The sequence below is a fragment of the Odocoileus virginianus genome, chromosome 20 (assembly GCF_023699985.2).
Source record: "Odocoileus virginianus isolate 20LAN1187 ecotype Illinois chromosome 20, Ovbor_1.2, whole genome shotgun sequence".
Lineage (NCBI taxonomy): Eukaryota > Metazoa > Chordata > Mammalia > Artiodactyla > Cervidae > Odocoileus > Odocoileus virginianus.
Window position 1 is genome coordinate 16035510 of NC_069693.1, and position 18023 is coordinate 16053532.

Sequence of the window (18023 nt, forward strand, 5' to 3'; positions counted from 1 at the left end):
TTTGACTCTATCCATGTTTTCTGTCACAATGATCAGGCATCTATTCTTCCGCTAAAACCAGACTTATAATTTTGTTGAAATAACTGATGAGAACAAGCCTCCTTTTACTTCCTGTTTCTTGAAATTTCCTTGGAGGCTACCCTGGTGGCTTCATTAAGAACCTACCTGCAATGCAAGATAACTGGGTTCGATCCCTGGGTCAGGAAGATCCTCTGGAGAAGAGAATCACTACCCACTCAAGTATTCTTGCTTGGCAAATTCCATGGAGCCTGGCAGGCTATGGACATGAGTGAGCAACTAACAGTTGCACTTGGTTGATTTCAAGAACTTAGTTTGGGTGAGTAAACAAAGATAAATGTAGATGAATTTCGGAATAGTTGACATTTCTGCAATGTCAATTCGTTTCATACAAGGATATGATTTATCTCTTTATCTATTAAAATTTTATTTTGTACTTTTCAAAAAAGTTTAGACCTTTTTAGTATGACTTGAACACTTTAATACAAGGTCTAGCAGAGTATCCAGCACTTGATAAATGTAAAGCCAAGGTGTAGAAAGAGTAAATGGGTGAATTTAAATACCTAAGTCCAGCCAGCATGTCAAAGAAGAGTCAGGACTCGAGGTTCTGGACAATTAGCCCCAAGCACCAAGTTCAGCTCTCAGTATGTGATTTTATTTTGCCTACCTGGCCAGAAGGTAGAGAGATTTTACAAGTTATGCTACTCTTTATGTGGGTCATGCTGACTGTACCCTGACATTGCACTAGACCCTAGGAAACAGATAAAACCTAGGCCATTTCTTGCAGCCTTACAAATTTCCTATGGTAATGCAACTACCTATTCATGCTCTTAGAAGTAGGCTAGAGAGTTCAGGATGCATTCCCATGTGGCACATTCTGCAGTTCGCACTTTGCAGCATGAGATGTTTCCATGGTAACAACATTCCCACTGGGGTAGCTTCTTCCATCTACTCCCTTCTTCCTGGTTCAACACTTCATGGGGATTCTGATCCCCATGGCAGGACCAAAAACAGCAGTGGTACTAAGTGTTCCTGAAGAAAGGCTGGCTCCTCAGAAGTCACCCACCTAAGATATAGAAAATAGCGAATGCCACTGTGAGGGAGAAGGGACCTGGATGAGGCTGCTCAGTCTTTGCCTGAGACACCCATCAATAACCAGAGGGACAGTTAAAGGATTAGAGGCTCTGCCACTGTGCTAAAGGTCAGAGTGGGAGACATGCTATCTGTGGCCATGGACAACACTTTAATCCTTCCAGGCTGCTGAAGTAGAGGTGTTGTGTACATGTTATTTTGCTTAATGTTGATACACAATCCCCATTCAACAGATGACAGAATGACTTGATAAAGTTGCAACACACTTGCCTATGGTCCCGCAGCTTGTCAGGGACAGGGCCTAGGTTTACCATCATTCTGTCTGACCCTGGTCCCCATGCTCTCAATGATCACATGTGTCACTTCTCACCATCTCCCAAGACCTCCTGCCTCACATCCTCCCCACAACACAAACACACACACTGGGCACATTGAGCAATGCTGCAGTTATTTAATTAGAGTCAGACTGATACAGACCACATCAGGTGGGACAGGTGTCTGGATTCCAGCTTCAGATGTGGAGAACAGGGCAGGAAGTGCAAGTGCAGCTGGCATCCCTGGCAAAGATTATGTCACCAAAGATGTCACACTGAGACCTAATCCTGAAGCAGTGTTCACCACCGAGGACAACTTATAGCCAGTGCAATCTTTACTGAAGATGATGGAAAGCTGGAAGGGAAGAGGAGGAGGAGGGACAGGATATGAGCCCATACCTGGGCTATCCTGTCTCCCCAGGATCACCTCACACCTCATGCCTCACCCTCAGGGATTCAGCCCCATCCCCAGCAAGAACCTCTGTCCACAGACCCACCACTGGAGAGGGGGCTGCCAGCAGGCACCAGGGGGAGGATGGCTCCCTAACAGGCCAGACACAGGCATCAGGAGGGAGACAGAGCCACCAGCCAAGTAAGGAAGGGGAGGAGATGGCAAGGGTCAGCAGGGCACAGCCAGGACTGGTCCTGAGGTAGGAGCAAGATGCCGGAGTCTGGGCTTGGGTCACACCTCCTGCACCTGAGCCTCTTCTGTCAGGAGTGCTACATGGACAGAATGTGCATGTAGGTGTTGTAAACAACCCACGTGTCCTGTGAGCTTCTACTAGTGAATGAAACTCTACTCATGGCAAACTTCTCATTTTAAACACTTCATTACAGAAAAATATGCAGACAGACTATTCACAATCTCCAATACTGTCTGACAAGAACAAGAAAGAAAAGATAGGCTGTCAGTAGATATATTGCTAGCTCAGGCGAGCAGTCACAGGTACCTGGAAGCTTCCTCAGGAGCCTCAGGCACCAAAACACCACAATGGAAAATCAGGCTTGTAGACATGGAGACCATGTCAGTGGAAATGGGGCTCTCAGCCCGAGAAATGGCCAACAGAGTGGGAACAAAAGGAGATGGCAAGATCACAGGCCAGAAACTTTACAAAGCCAGGGAGTCCCAGGCTGGAAAGAGACTTTTAAGGCAGGGGCTCCTTTTCAATATTCCTAAAATAGAGCTGGGGCTTCCTAGATGGCTCAGCAGTGAAGAATCTGCCTGCCAAGCAGGAGACATGGGTTTGATCTCTGGGTTGGGAAGATCTGCTGGAAAAAGAAATAGCAACCTATTTCAGGATTCTTGCCTGGAAAATCCCATAGACACAAGAACCTGGAAGGAGATAGTCCATGGGATTGCAGAGTTGGGCATGACTTAGGGAGTAAATCACCTACACCAAAATAGAGCTGACAAAACTACATGTGTGTGAGCTGAATGCTTCCTTTCCTGCCAAAAATTAAAATTCTACTCCTCCAATGCTGGCTCCAAAACCGAAGGGGAAAAAAAACACATGCGTCAACACACTTGGCCTATTGCACTGATATTAGTGTGACCTGATTGACATGATACAGACATATTCAGTAACAAGAGGCTGGATGTGCAGGTAGACTGCACATGCATATTATAGGTGCTGTGGGAGCGTGAGAGCTCAGTCACTTCAGTCATGTCTGACTCTTTGTATTCCGCCAGGCTCCTCTGTCCATGGGATTTTTTTGGGCAAGAATACTGGAATGGGTTGCCATTCCTTACTCCAGCGCATCTAAATGACATAGGGATGGAACCCATGTCTCCTGCGTTGCATGTGGATTCTTCAACACTGAGCCACTGGGGAAGCCCATTAAAGTGCTGTAGGGTGGACCAAAGGTTTATGTAGTTAATAGCTCTTTAATAATTGCTCTTGTCTGTCATACATCCCAAGACGGCATAATCTATTACCATGTGACATACTGCACTAAGCACATGTGAGAGCTGGGGAAGAGTAGATTACCTGGATTCTCAGATGATTCAACCTGTTCACAAGTCCGCTCTCAGCGAAGCAATCTCGAGCTTTTTGTAGTGCTACTTTTTCTGCATCGGTAGCTTCAACCAAATCGAGGGTGCTGTTCAACAATGGAGGTGGTAATGCAAGGGATACACTGGTAAGGACTCCATAAAAAACAGGGCAGGCTTCGGCTGAAGGCATAACAGAAAACACCTTGTCACAAGAATAACCAAGGTAGAAGGTTCCTGTTTCCTACCACCTGATAGGAACTCACACATCCAAAGCTTCAGACTCACCTGCCACAGGGACCCACCCTCTCTCAGGACTGCTTACATCCCAGACAGAAAACCTTCCCTATGAGGCAGTCCCAGTAGAGGGAACCGCAAGAGGGGCTGGGCCTGGAGATCCTTCTGCCCTTGACCACCACTCCCAGGTATACCAGCCTACTTCCTCCCTTCCAATGAGAACCATTACCCTAAACAAATCCCCCAGGGTGTGTGTGTGCAGATAATGACGCATCCAGCTCCACACCACCCCCTCCATTCAAAGACTGAAAGCCAAAAAAAAAAAAAAAGACTGAAAGCCTCAGGGTGTTTGTGCCAGACTCCTGGGCACTGATCTGCCAGCTGCCCTCGGAATCTGTCTGTTGAGGCGGCTTGGACAGGACTGGGGAAGATGCAGTGAGACAGCACTGGGCAAGGATCAGGAGGGCCATCCAGACCCTCCTTCCTACCCTCACGCGTCTCAAAGGTCAGCTCTCTGGTCACCAGCAGGGCCAGCAGAAGTAGGGCTCCCTTCATCATGGTGGCAGCTGGAGTGCTCTGGGCAGGGTTTCTGCTGCTTTATAAACCACAAGCTTCCTGAGCCCAGCCCACATCCCTCCCAGGCAGACCACAGGCCTGTGATCATGCAGCTGGTACAGGTGACTCTCTAGGTCCTTGGGGTGTTTACTGTGGAACACCATCCTACTCTGAGAGCAGAGCTGGAGGACCTGTGGGGATATCTTTGCCAAAGACCAAGTGGAGCTGACATTTCTGACTCCATTTGGAGCCAAGTTCTTTGTTGTCCCACCCCCAACCATCATCTGTTTTCCTGAGCATCCATCCCCCAGCCCATCGTGGTTCCAAGGGCAGCACTCTCTCAAACTGAGCAGATGGAATCACAGGAGGGCCAAGGACAGCTCTATACCACTGTCAGGTAGAAAAAAGTTCATCCAGAATCCTTCCTTTTTTCCCCAAATTTAAGTCCTGGGGATAAGAATGCCGCACTGGGCCTTATTGAAGCCCCTGAATATCTTAACATCTTACTGAAGCCCCCAAATATGGTAAGCCCCCAAATATCTCTAGACAGGGCCCTGATGACTGGTGGACAGTAGCCTTGGACTCTGAATCATTCCAATCCAGGAACTCTCAGGACTTAAGTCCATGTGGGTTTTTTCAGGGGCTGGTAATTCTGTAATTTTGAATCATGCCACCAGCTTTTCTCAAATATTCAAGAGAGAAAGTTCCTATGTTCTAGACCCCTAGTGGCTCCAGTCTTTCCCCTTCTCCTGGCTGTCCCACCCTCCTCCAGTGTGAACCTGGTCTCAAGAGATGTTTGGACTGCAGTCTATCCAGAGGCATCAGGGAGTAGCTGTGGGGTTGTACAGTTTAACTCCTGGGGCAGATGCTCTGAGGTCCATAGCCCTACAGGACACTGGGGATGGAGGATATAAGGCCCAGAGGGTTGGGTCCACCACAGGGGGCAGTGCATGTGTGTAAACTCTTTCAAGAGACAAACTCAACCTTCTATGCTACCAAAGCAGTTTGTTGGGACAAACAATTTGAGATAGTCCTTAAAAACTCTAGAAGCAAAGTCTGAGAAACTCCCAATTGCCAAACTAGAAACAGTTTGAAGACAAAATAAATAAAAGAGAATTAGATGATAACCCAAAGTATAAAGTAATATGTATCAGTCCATATTGATATACATATCAGTTCAGCTCAGTCACTCAGTTGTTTCTGACTCTTTGTGACCCCATGGACTGCAACACACCAGGCCCCTCTGTCCATTGCCAACTCCCAGAGTTTACTCAAACTCATGTCCATTGAGTCAGTGATGCCATCCAACCATCTCATCTTCTGTTCTCCCATTCTCCTCCCACCTTCAATCATTCCCAACATCAGGGTCTTTTCAGATGAGTCAGTTTTTCATATCAGGTTGCCAAAGTATTGGAGTTTTAGCTTCAACATCAGTCCTTCCAATGAATATTCAGGACTGATTTCCTTTAAGATGGACAGGTTGGGTCTCCTTGCAGTCCAAGGGACTCTCAAGAGTCTTCTCCAACACCACGCTTCAAAAGCATCGATTCTTCGGCACTCAGCTTTCTTTATAATCCAACTCTCACATCCATACATGACTACTGGAAAAACCACAGCCTTAACTAGATGGAGATTTGTTCGCAAAGTAATGTCTCTGCTTATTACTATACTGTCTAGGTTGATCATAACCTTTCTTCCAAGGAGTAAGTGTCTCTTAATTTCATGGCTGCAGTCACCATCTGCAGTGATTTTGGAGCCCCCCAAAATAAAGTCTGACACTGTTTCCATTGTTTCCCCATCTATTTCCCATGAAGTGATGGGACCGGATGCCACGATTTTTGGTTTCTGACTGTTGAGCTTTAAGCCAATTCTTCACTCTCCTTTTTCACTTTCATCAAGCGGCTCTTTAGTTCTTCATCACTTTCTACCATAAGGGTGGTGTCATCTGCATATCTGAGGTTATTGATATTTTCCCCAGCAATCTTGATTTCAGCTTGTGCTTCCTCCAGCCGAGCATTTCTCGTGATGTACTCTGCATATAAGTTAAATAAACAGGGTGACAATATACAGCCTTGACATACTCCTTTCCTGATTTGGAAGCAGTCTGTTGTTCCATGTCCAGTTCTAACCATTGCTTCCTGACCTGCATACAGATTTCTCAAGAGGCAGGTCAGGTAGTCTGATATTCCCAACTCTTTCAGAATTTTCCACAGTTTGTTGTGATCCACACAGTCAATTAAGCAGAAATAGATCTTTTTCTGGAACTCTCTTGCTTTTTTGATGATCTAGCAGATGTTGGCAATTTGATCTCTGGTTCCTCTGCCTTTTCTAAAACCAGCTTCAATATCTGGAAGTTCTTGGTTCATATATTGTTGAAGCCTGGCTTGGAGAATTTTGAGCATTACTTTACTAGCATGTGAGATGAGTGCAATTGTGCGGTAGTTTAAGCATTCTTTGGCATTGCCTCTCTTTGGGATTGGAATGAAAACTGACCTTTTCCAGTGCTGTGGCCACTGCTGAGTTTTCCAAATTTGTTGGCATATTGAGTGCAGCACTTTCACAGCATCATCTTTTAGTATTTGAAATAGCTCAATTGGAATTCCGTCACCTCCTCTAGCTTTGTTCATAGTGATGCTTCCTAAGGCCCACTTGACTTCACATTCCAGGATGTCTGTCTCTAGGTGAGTGATCACACCATCGTGATTATCTGGCTCATGAAGATCTTTTTTGTATAGTTCTTTTTTGTATAGTTTTTTGTATTTTTGCCACCTCTTCTTAATATCATCTACTTCTGTTAGGTCCATAATATTTCTGTCCTGTATTGAGCCCATCTTTGTATGAAATGTTCCCTTGGTATCTCTAATTTTCTTGAAGAGATCTCTAGTCTTTCCCATTCTATTGTTTTCCTCTATTTCTTTGCACTGATCACTGAGGAAGGCTTTCTTATCTCTCCTTGCTATTCTTTGGAACTCTGCATTCAAGTAGGTATATTTTTCCTTTTCCCCTTTGCTTTTCACTTCTCTTCTTTTCAAAACGATTTGTAAGGCCTCCTCAGACAGCCATTTTGCTTTTTCGTATTTCTTTTTCTTGGGGATAATCTTGATCCCTCTCTCCTGTACAATGCCATGAACCTCCATCCATAGTTCATCAGGCTCTCTGTCTATCAGATCTAGTCCCATAAATCTATTTCTTCCACCGTGTAATCATAGGGTATTTGATTTAGGCGATACTTGATTGGTCTAGAGGTTTTTCCTACTTTCTTCAATTTAAGCCTGAATTTGGCAATAAGGAGTTCATGTTCTGAGCCACAGTCAGCTCCTGGTCTTGTTTTTGCTGACTGTATAGAGCTTCTCCATTTTTGGCTGCAAAGAATATAATCAATCTGATTTCAGTGTTGACCATCTGGTGGATGGCAATGTGTGGAGTCTTCTCTTGTGTTTTTGGAAGAGGGTGTTTGCTGTAACCAGTGCATTCTCTTGTTAAAACTTTATGAGCCTTTGCCCTGCTTCATTCTGTACTGCAAGGCCAAATTTGCCCATTACTCCGGGTGTTTCTTGACTTCTACTTTTGCATGTCAGTCCCCTAAAATAAAAAGGACATCTTTTTTGGGTGTTAATTCTAAAAGTTCTTGAAGGTCTTCATAGAACCGTTCAACTTCAGCTTCTTCAGCATTACTGTCTGCTGCACAGGCTTGGATTACTGTGATAATGAATTGTTTGCCTTGGAAACCGAGATCATTCTGTCATTTTTGAGACTGCATCCAAGTACTGCATTTTGGACTCTCTTGTTGACTATGATGGCTACTCCATTTCTTCTAAGGGATTCTTGCCCACAGTAGTAGATATAATGGTCATCTGAGTTAAATTCACCTGCTCCAGCCCATTTTAGTTCACTGATTCCTAAAATGTCGATGCTCACTCTTGCCACCTCTTGTTTGACCACTTACAGTTTTTCTTAATTCATAGACCCAACATTCCAGGTTCTTATACAATATTGCTCTTTACAGCATCGGACTTTGCTTCCATCTCCAGTACATCCACAACTGGGTGTTGTTTTTGCTTTGGCTCCATCTCTTCATTCTTTCTGGAGTTATTCCTTCACTGATCTCCAGTAGCATATTGGGCACCTACCAACCTGGGGAGTTCTTCTTTCAGTGTCCTATCTTTTTACCTTTTCATACTGTTCATGGGATTCTCAAGGCAAGAATACTGAAGTGGTTTTCCATTCCCTTCTCCAGTGGACCATGTTTTGTCAGAACATTCCAGTATGACCCGTCCATCTTGGGTGGCCCTACATGGCATGGCTCATAGTTTCACTGAGTTAGACAAGGCTGTGGTCCATGTGATCAGGTTGGCTAGTTTTCTGTGATTGTGGTTTTCAGTGTGTCAGCCCTCTGATGGAGAAGGTTAAGAGGCTTGTGGAAGCTTCCTGATAGGAGAGACTGACTGAGGGGGAAACTGGGTCTTGTTCTGATGGGCGGGGCCATGCTCAGTAAATCTTTAATCCAATTTTCTTTTGATGGGTGGAGCTGTGTTCCCTCCCTGTTATTTACCTGGGGCCAAACTATGGTGGAGGCAATGAAGATAACGGTGACCTCCTTCAAAGATCTGTTGAATGATTACATTATTATATGATTACATAAATGTGGAAGAGGAGACAAGCAATCCTTACAGAAACATCCTGAATAACAGTTGTAGATTATCCCAAGCAGGAGGGGGAAATTACTGCCCTGCCCTCTCTGAGCATGGGCTAGACTTAGGAACTCATTCCCAAAGAGATGGAGAAGGAAATGCAACCCACTCCAGTATTCTTGCCTGGAAAAACCCCATGGATGGAGGAGCCTGGTGGGCTACCATCCAAGGAGTCACAAAGAGTTGGACATGACTGACTGACTTCACCTTCCAGAGAGAAGAGGAGTGGAAGGGGAAGCAGTGGAAAAACTTAGCAAACACATAAACAATAATTTCCAGTGGAAAGACACTGCTGTCCTGTGTACCCTGATGAAAGGGGATGAAAGGGCACTTCTCCTGTGTGGTGTCTTCTTCAAAACCCAAAGTCTGAACCCACTCTACATTATGAGAACAACAGCACACAAACTCAGCTTGAGGGTCCCTCTACCATCCTTGGCCAGTTCCCCTCAAGACTATCAAGGCCATAACAGAGTAAGGGATAATGAGTAATCCACAGAGGAGAGGATACTGGGGACACATGACAGTGAATGCAGTATGTGTAGTTGTGGGTTGGATCCTGGAACCCAAAGTGACATTAATGGACAATCTACTGAAATCCAAGTACAGTATGAGGTTCAGTTAGTAGTAATGTTCCAATGTTGTTTATCAGGTTTGACAAATATTTGCAACTACTCTATACATCACAAATTATTCCAGATGTGATGTTATTAATAACAAATTGACAGAAGAAGCTCAACGTGGTACTGTGTGACAGGCTAAAGGGATGGGGTGGAGTGGGAGGTGGGGTAGGTTCAAGAGGCAGGAAACATACGTATGCTTACAGCTGAGTCATGTTTTATGGCAGAAGCCAACACAATATTGTAAAGTAATTATCCTCCAACTAAAAAGACATTAAAAAAATAACTTGCATTGGGAAAGGGCCACATCAGCGGTATTCCTCCATTGACCCTGACCAGCTCTTCACCCTGATGTCACCAAATGTCCCCACAATTCGGGGACATCTCAGAGGATCTTGTAGCACCTTCAGAAGGGCACTTGGCTGGATTTATAGCAGCCACCTGTGTTACTCAGCATCCTAATCCCTGTCTCCTCTCCTCACAGAGCTGCAGAAGGCATTGGGGGCAGTGTCTTCTGAAGGACAGGAGGCATGGGATCCATGGGCAGGGGTCCCACCACACAGAAGTCCTGCTGCCACAGACAAAGAGCCAGCATGTGCAGCCTGGGCCTTGTGGTGTTCACCTTCCTGCCCAGGAACCTCTGAGACACATTTGCAGCCACCTGAGTCCCTCATGGGGTGACCTTCAGAGCAGTGGCCCCCAAGGCAGCAGGAGCCATGGTGAGAAGGGACTCCACAGAAATCAGCTGACACTGCAGCTCAGTACCTGGTGACTCTTTGCCAAGAGCAGTTACCGGATGTGAATCCTATTTGGCATAAGAGTTCTGACTGTGGTCATACATTGTGTCCCAACTTTAGATCATGTCTTCAATAAACTTTAATCCACCACAGGTGACTCAGAAATAACAGCCAGGTGCCTCCAGCCAAAAGCTATTTGATTCTGACTTATGAAATATTTTACATCTTTACCTTATTTATTTTCTCCCAGGCAATATTCATAAGCACATCCTATAGTAAATAAAACTAAAATTATTCTCGTTTATTGATGCCAGAGAAATGGAATATTCCTGCCATTATTCTAACAAACATTGTGTAACATCTACCGAATGCTGGGCCCTCTCCTAGTCCTGGGATGCAGCAGCACACAGCACAGTTCTCGCCCTCCTGCAGCTCTTCATCACCTAAGAGGGAGTGAAAGACAGTGACCCCAAAGGAAGAAGTGCTCTGGGTGAAGATGAAGCAGGGGGAGAAGACGGAGGGCCATGGGGGGAGGATGGAGGCAGCATGATTTGAAATAAGGGCTCAAGATATGGGGAAATCTGTGTCCTGTGATACTTAAAGACACCTGAGGATGAGGGAACGAATCAAGCAGCCACTGGAGGAAGAGCCTCCAGGCCAGGAGGGCTCCACATGCAGAGGCCCTGCTGCAGGAGCACACTTGGTCAGGTCAAGAGCAGACAGGAGGCACTGAGGGAGGAGAGAGAGGCAGGGGTAAGCCCACAGAGGCAGCAGCAGTGCGGGGCTGGTTGTGCAACTGGCCCAGAGACTGTGGCCTAGAAGGGGCTTGGCTTTTCCTCAAGTGGGAGCTCTGGAGAGGAGATGGGGGAACAGTACAGAGACACTCAGGAGTAGAAAGAGGTTGCAGAAAATGGTTGGACCTAGAAACTGTCATACAGAGTGAAGAAAGTCAGACACAGAAGCAGAAACATCTTATGACACCTTTTATATGTGGCATCTAAAAACACATGGACTTCCCTGGTAGCTCAGACGGTAAAGCGTCTGCCTACAATGCGGGAGACCCAGGTTCGATCCCTGGGTCAGGAAGATCCCCTGGAGTAGGAAATGGCAACCCACTCCAGTATTCTTGCCTGGAAAATCCCATGGACTGAGGTTCCTGGTAGGCTACAGTCCATGGGGTCGCAAAGAATCAGACACGACTGAGCAACTTCACTTTCACTTTCTAAAACCACATAATATAAATGAAGTTATTTATAAAACAAAAACAGACTCACAGACTTAGAGAATGAACTTTATGGTTGCCAGGGGAAAGGTGAGAGAGAGTGAGGAAGTTTGGGATGGACGATGCTGTATTTAAAATGGATGGCCAATAAGGACCACTATTGCACAGGGAACTCTGCTCAGTGTTATGAGGCAGCATGGATAGGAGGGGAGTTTGTGAAAGAATGGATACATGTGCATATATATGGCTCAGTCCCTTTGTTGTCCTCCTGAAACTATCATAATCTCCTTAATTGTCTATAATCTAATACACACAAAAAGTCTCAATTAAAAGAAAAGAAGAAAGAAGTTGCAGAAAATATTTCTGTGTAGAATGAGATGCTATCAAGGTTGCCAGGTGGAGGGACTTGGTCAAGAAAAAACTAGAAATTTCTGGGCCAGCATATAAAAGAGGTTTCCAGCCTCCAGAAACTGGTTCGGGGAAGTGGCCCAACAGAGGCCACTGACAAGATCAAGGACACAGTGATAACAGCAGGGCAGGGCAGGAGCCACCAGAGCGCTGTCTTCAAGATCATGTGTTGTTCCGACAGGCTCTCATAGGCCAGCATTCAGGAGGCCTGATTTTTTAGCATTTTTGCCCTTTTTGGTCAACCTGGGGATTTTCAGTTGTTAAGCTTCCTGAGTCAGCTGCCCCTCCCTCAGAGTCCTCCAGGGGGAGGAGGCTGAGCCAGTGCCCTCTGTGGACTCAAGGACTAGCATCTTGCCAACACACACAGCTCCTCCTGTGCAGCCCTGGGAAACACCAGGCTGTGGCCTGGCAGGATCTTCAGGAAAAGGAAGCATCTGACACAAGGTCCCTTGGAGTGAGGACATGGACATGTTATGAAAAGGGCTCCAGGTGAGTAGGGAGCACTTGCCACCGGCACCATGACGCGGGCTGGAGCTCTCCTGCTGCTCTGCATTGCCTTGCTCCTCATTGCGGGAGGAAGTGAGTGGCTGGGACCTGGGCTCCCCAAGGGTTCTGACACCTTCCCAGGGCAGCACTGAGCATGTCTGGAGGGGAAGGGAAGAGTATGTTCTGATAAATGCCTTTCAAGGAGTGTGCCCTTATCTCTCTGTTTAAGATTGTGACGTCTGCCCAGCAGTGAGGGAGGATGTTTACCTGTTTGTGAAGGGAACCCCTGAAGAATACATTGCTAAAGTGAAAGAATATAACACAAACAGTGCGATAGTGGCCAATGCCAGAAGGCTGAAAGGCAGAGTTGATGAGAAGTTGACAGAAGAGGATAAGCAGAATGCTCTCAGTGTCCTGGTGGGTGAGGCTGTGTGTGGATGTGCCTGTGTGGGGAAGGGGGTGTCAGGTGTCTGCTCGGGGCACTGGGAGGTGGGGGGGTCATTTCCTCTCCACCCTGGCTCTTCCCTGAGAACGTGAGAGCAGAACGAACCTCATGAATGAGGAGGTAGAGAGGATGTGGCTGACACCCACAGGGTGGGGAAGGATCCTGCAGGAAAACTCAGTCTAGCCCTGGAGCTCCTGAGCTGGCCCTGACTGCTCAGCTCTGCCTGGTCACAGGCCTGGGACCCTCCAGGACCTCCTGACTCTGTGATGCCACCTGCCTTTGGAGTTAGGCCCTCAGCACTGGCCTCCTTGACTCCAGCCTCTCCAGCAGAGGAACTTGAATCTTCTGTAATCCATTCGCATTGAGTCCTTCCTTTCTCCAAATATCCGTTCTTTCCCTTCTGCTTTAAGTTCCTACTCCATCCCACCGAAACCCTACATTTCTCCTTGTTCCCTAGACCTCAAAGAGACATTTATGCCTCACATGCCCTAAGAGGAGGCTGCTTCCAAAAGCTGCCCTCCTGCCCTCCCCAGGCCTGGGATGCCCAGAATCGAGGATAAGGGTGAATCCTCTCTCTGCTGCCATAGAGGTGGTGGGACAAGCAGCTGTTTTGGCTCTTAAGTGTATAAGGGCCAGAGGGAGGAAGCAGACAGGGGTCAGCTCATCCCTGAAGACTCCCAGGAGTCACTCCAGAGCCCTGCAAGGTGGTCCTCAGCAGTGTCTCCCATTCTATCCCAGAAGACTGCCCTCAACCCTCCAGGGAGACCCCACAATCTCTGTTCCATTGGAAGAAAACTCCCTGGGACATATCTACCTTTACCTGCTCACATCCAGAGGCCTCCCTCCAAACAAGCCTGCAGGCCCCTCCCCTGTGTTCAGAGCTGCTTTACATCTCATCCACCCCTGAGGCCTCACGAGATTTGTGTACCTCCTCTTACAGAATAAAGTATACTCAAGTTCTCTCTGCTGATGGAACTGTCCCTGCCAGGAGCCCAAGGAAGTCACTTGGCTGATCACTAAGTAGTGTCAGCAACCCACCATGTCCATGTCTGAGTAGGTAATACCAGAAATAAAAGGCCTTGCAATTCACAACAGAGTGCTTACTCATTGGAGATTGGGCTTTGGAGGTTGGGGAGAGGGAGGACATGGCCACAGTGGAGACCACCAGTGTGCCTTCCACCTGCAGCTGGATTTCAATGATGTGACATGCTGAAAGATAGTGAAAGTGTTAGTCGTTCATTCATGTCCAGTTCTTTGTGACCCGCATGGATTGTAGCCCAACAGGCTTCCTTGTCAATGGAATTCTCCAGGTAGGAAAGAATACTGAAATGGGTAGCCATTCCATTCTCCTGAAGATCTTCTGGACTCATGGATCTTGCTTTGCAGGTGGATTCTTTACTGTCTGAGCCACCAAATGTTGATCCTCCACAAATTCAATAGGTGGGGGAGGGTTAATGATCATTACATCAGCCAGAGTGTCTGATCACTTCTGTCAACAGGACCCACAGGTTATGAGCATCATCCACCAAATTTCTTCCTCCCAGCAATCTTGAGGGGTAGGAGTAATCATCCTTATCTTACAAGGGAGAATCTGAGGCTCAGAGGAGGTAAAGCATCTGCTGAAGAGACATAGCTTCCCCCACCCATCCATTCTGGGGAGACGACTTCGGCTAACTTACCCTGTGACTGTGCACATATTATAGTCCTTCTTTGGGCCTATGGTTTCCATTAACAAAATTGAACTATAACCAAAGTAAAATAATGGGTGAGAAGGGACCCCTCTCCTAAACTCCTGACAGGAGAGGAAGAACCAAGGGTCAAGGTTCACGTGCTTGGGCCTTAGTTTATCCTAAATCCAAACCCCAAGTTGTGGACTCAGCTGCTTCCACATAAACACACACTGAGTTGGGTCTCATGCTCAGAGTGCACGTCCAGGGGTCTGGGGCTTCTTGCTCCTCTGTGCCTCTGCTGCTTGCCCATGAACCTGGCCCCATGCTCATGCTGTCTGATTCTTCTTCACCTGATCACACCCACTCTCTAAGAGCTTCTTCCCACCCAACAGCTCCCCTCCAGAAAAGAGTCTGGCTGGGTTTACCCCACAGGGCTGGGTCTAGGATGGGGAATCTCTAAGGTCCTCATAGTTAGAAGGCTTAGTACAGGTCCCCAGGGTGATCCAGAGCTGCTGCTTCTCCCTATGGAGGGGACCCTGGTGGGTGCAGGGGAGGTCTCCTTGCCCCAGGTGACACCGGGCCCTTGTCTCTGCCCACCACTCCAACCCCACCAGGCTCTGTCTGGGGGCTCTCCTAAGATGGAGACCTGCCTCTGTGGGAGCTAAGGTGAGTTGAGCTGGTGTGAGCAGGTCCTGGGTCAGGGACCCTTCTCATTATCTGACTCAGGATGTATATTCCACCCCACCCCCAGCCAACTGATGTAAAAGCTCCAGAGCTTCTGAAAGGACAGTTGCTACCCTGATGTGTTAGGTGATTCTTATAATGTCTTGAATATAGACTCACCCTGCTCTGCAGTGAGTGTACAGGTGTTATGGGGATCTATCCAAGGATGCAGCAAAGACAAGTAAGGGGTATTTGGTCCTCCTGGGACAGACAGACAGATAGGTCCTCCTGCTCTTACTCAGCTGCACAGAGCTCCCTGGGGCTGCTGGGAAGACACATCTGTATTGCCCACCCATCCCCTCCCCTCTCCCTGCCTTCCTTCAATCTACAGCACCCTTATCTAACCTGGGTTAGTAGAAGAGGGAGCATCTGATTTCACCCAAATCCTTTTCTGTCTAACATCCAAACCTCAGATGGGTGGAAAGGCAATTGTCAAAAGGCTGTGGCTTTTGTTCTCTGATTCTCACATGAATTTCCATCTGAGATCATAGACACCCCACTCATTTCCACCTAGGCCACCCTGAATTCACCAGCAGCTGTGTGAATCATCCCTCACTTCATATAATCTCAGGAAAAATATTATACTGGAAAACTATGGATTGATACAATTCATAAACAAATATATATAAAAAATTAACACAACCTTAGGATATCAAGTCCAGCAGCACATAAAAGAATTAGCACATAAAACAAAGTGATGTTTCCCTTGGGAATGCATGTTTGGCTTACAATTCAAAGTCAATCAAGTAAGTCCACATATTAACAGAATACTGGAGAAAAGTCATATGATTATCTCAACAGATTCAGAAAATATGTTTTAAAAATTGAAACACTCACCTAGAGGAGTGGGATGGGGTGGAAGGTGGGAAGGAGGTTCCAGAGAGAGGTGACATGTATACACCTATGGTTGATTCATGTAGATGTATGGCAGAAACCAACAAATATTGTAAAGCTACTATGCTAGAATTAAAAGTAAATAAAGTATCAAAGTATTCATAATTGCAAGATTCAGGCTTAAACTGAATAAAGTAGGGAAAATCCATAGACCTTTCACATATGACCTAAATCCAATCCCTAATGATTCATTAAACAGTGGAGGTGACAAATATATTCAAGGGATTAAATCTGGTAGACAGAATGCCTGAAGTATGGATGAAGGTTTGTAACATTGTACAGAAGGCAGTGATCAAAACTGTCCCAAAGAAAAAGAAATGCAAGAAGGCAAAGTGGTTGCCTGAAGAGGATTTACAAATAGCTGAGGAAAGAAGAGACGTGAAAGATATAGCCAACAAAACCCAGAGAATAACAAGGAGAGAAGAGAATGCCATCTTCGATGAACAATGCAAAGAAACAGAGGAAACAATAGAATGGGAAAGAGTAGAAATCTCTTCAAAAAATTGGAGATATCAAGGGAACATTTCGTGCAAGGATGAGCGTAATAATGGACAGAAGCAGTAAGAACCTAACAGAAGCAGAAGAGATTAAGAAGAGGTGGCAAGAATACACAGAAAGATTAAAAAAAAAATCTTAATGACCCAGATAACCACGATGGTGTGGTCACTCACCTAGAGGCAGACATCCTGGAGTATGAAGTCAAGGGGGCTTTAGGAAGCATTACTCTGAATAAAGCTAGTGGAGGTGATTGAATTCCAGCTGAATATTTTAAATCCTAAATAATACTGTTAAGGTGCTGTACTCAGTAGGTCAGTAAGTTTCAAAAATTCAGTAGTTGCCTCAGGACTGGAAAAGGTGTGTTTTCATTCCAACTCCAAAGAAGGGCAATGTTAAAGAATCTTCAGACTATGGTACAATTACACTCATTTCCCATACTAGTAAGGTTATGCTCAAAATCCTTCAAGCTAGGCTCCAGCAGTACATTAACTGAGAACTTCCAGATGTATGAGCTGGGTTTAGAAAGGGCAGAGGAACTAGAGATCAAATTGGCAACATATGTTGGCTCGTAGAAAAACCAAGGGAATTCCAGAAAAAATCTTCTGTTTCTTTGACTATACTAAAGCCTTTGACTGTGTAAATCACAACAAACTGTGAAAAATTGTTAAAGAGATTGAAATATCAGACCACTTTATCCATCTCCTGAGAAACCTGTATGCAGGTCAAGAAGAAACAGAACTACACATGAAACAATGGTCGGTAATGAGAAAGGAGTTCATCAAGGTTGAATAGTGTCACCCTGCTTATTTAACTTTTATGCAGGGAAAATCATTTGAAATGTCCAGGTGGATGAATCACAAGCTGGAATTAAGATTTCCGGGAGAAATGTCAACAAACTCAGATACGCAGATGATATTACTCAAATGGCAGAAAGTGAAGAGAAACTAAAGAACCTCTTGATGAAAGAGGAGAGTGAAAAAGCTGGCTTAAAACTCAACATTCAGAAAACTAAAATCATGGCATCCACTCCCATCACTTCATGGCAAATAGAAGGGGAAAAAGTGGAAACAGTAGCTAATTTTATTTTCTTGGGCTTCAAAATCACTGCAGATGGTGACGTAGCCTTGAAATTAAAAGACGCTTGCTCCTTGGGAAGAAAAGCTCTGACAAACCTAGGCAAGGTATTTAAAAGCAAAGACATCACTTTGCTGACAAAGGTTCATATAGTCAAAGCTATGGTTTTTCCAGTAGTCATGTACAGATGTGAGAGTTGGACCATAAGGAAGGCTGAGCTCTGAAGCTTTCAAGTTGTGGTGCAATGCAGGAGACCCCAATTCGATCTCTGAGTTGGCAACATCCCCTGGAGATGGGTTAGGCTACCCACTCCAGTGTTCTTGGGCTTCTCTGGTGGCTCAGACAGTAAAGA

The 18023-nt window shown here is 45.9% G+C and overlaps 2 protein-coding genes across 2 annotated transcripts; one reads left to right on the plus strand and one right to left on the minus strand.

Annotated features, from left to right (window-relative positions):
- Nucleotides 1-1541: 1541 nt before the first annotated feature.
- Nucleotides 1542-4247, minus strand: LOC110151244 (major allergen I polypeptide chain 2-like). The gene is made up of 3 exons (XM_020914570.2): nt 4140-4247; nt 3413-3597; nt 1542-1779 (listed from the first exon to the last, which is right to left on the minus strand). The coding sequence occupies exons 1-3, from the start codon at nt 4207-4209 to the stop codon at nt 1678-1680; spliced, it is 357 nt and encodes a 118-aa protein (XP_020770229.1). The 5' UTR covers nt 4210-4247; the 3' UTR covers nt 1542-1677.
- An 8124-nt stretch (nt 4248-12371) lies between these two features.
- Nucleotides 12372-13904, plus strand: LOC110151243 (major allergen I polypeptide chain 1-like). The gene is made up of 3 exons (XM_020914568.2): nt 12372-12460; nt 12597-12784; nt 13753-13904. Exons 1-3 carry the CDS (start codon nt 12400-12402, stop codon nt 13780-13782), a joined length of 279 nt encoding a protein of 92 aa, XP_020770227.2. The 5' UTR covers nt 12372-12399; the 3' UTR covers nt 13783-13904.
- The last annotated feature ends 4119 nt before the right edge of the window (nt 13905-18023 follow it).

Coding starts and splice junctions, on each gene's coding strand:
- LOC110151244 (XM_020914570.2), bottom strand. CDS start 4,209: ATGATGAAGGGAGCCCTACTTCTGCTGGCCCTGCTGGTGACCAGAGAG. Junction 3,598..4,139: donor GACCTTTGAGACGCGTGAGG/GTAGGAAGGAGG, acceptor TTATGCCTTCAG/CCGAAGCCTGCCCTGTTTTT. Junction 1,780..3,412: donor TGAATCATCTGAGAATCCAG/GTAATCTACTCT, acceptor CTTCCCTTCCAG/CTTTCCATCATCTTCAGTAA.
- LOC110151243 (XM_020914568.2), top strand. CDS start 12,400: ATGACGCGGGCTGGAGCTCTCCTGCTGCTCTGCATTGCCTTGCTCCTC. Junction 12,461..12,596: donor GCTCCTCATTGCGGGAGGAA/GTGAGTGGCTGG, acceptor TCTCTGTTTAAG/ATTGTGACGTCTGCCCAGCA. Junction 12,785..13,752: donor AGAATGCTCTCAGTGTCCTG/GTGGGTGAGGCT, acceptor CTCCTCTTACAG/AATAAAGTATACTCAAGTTC.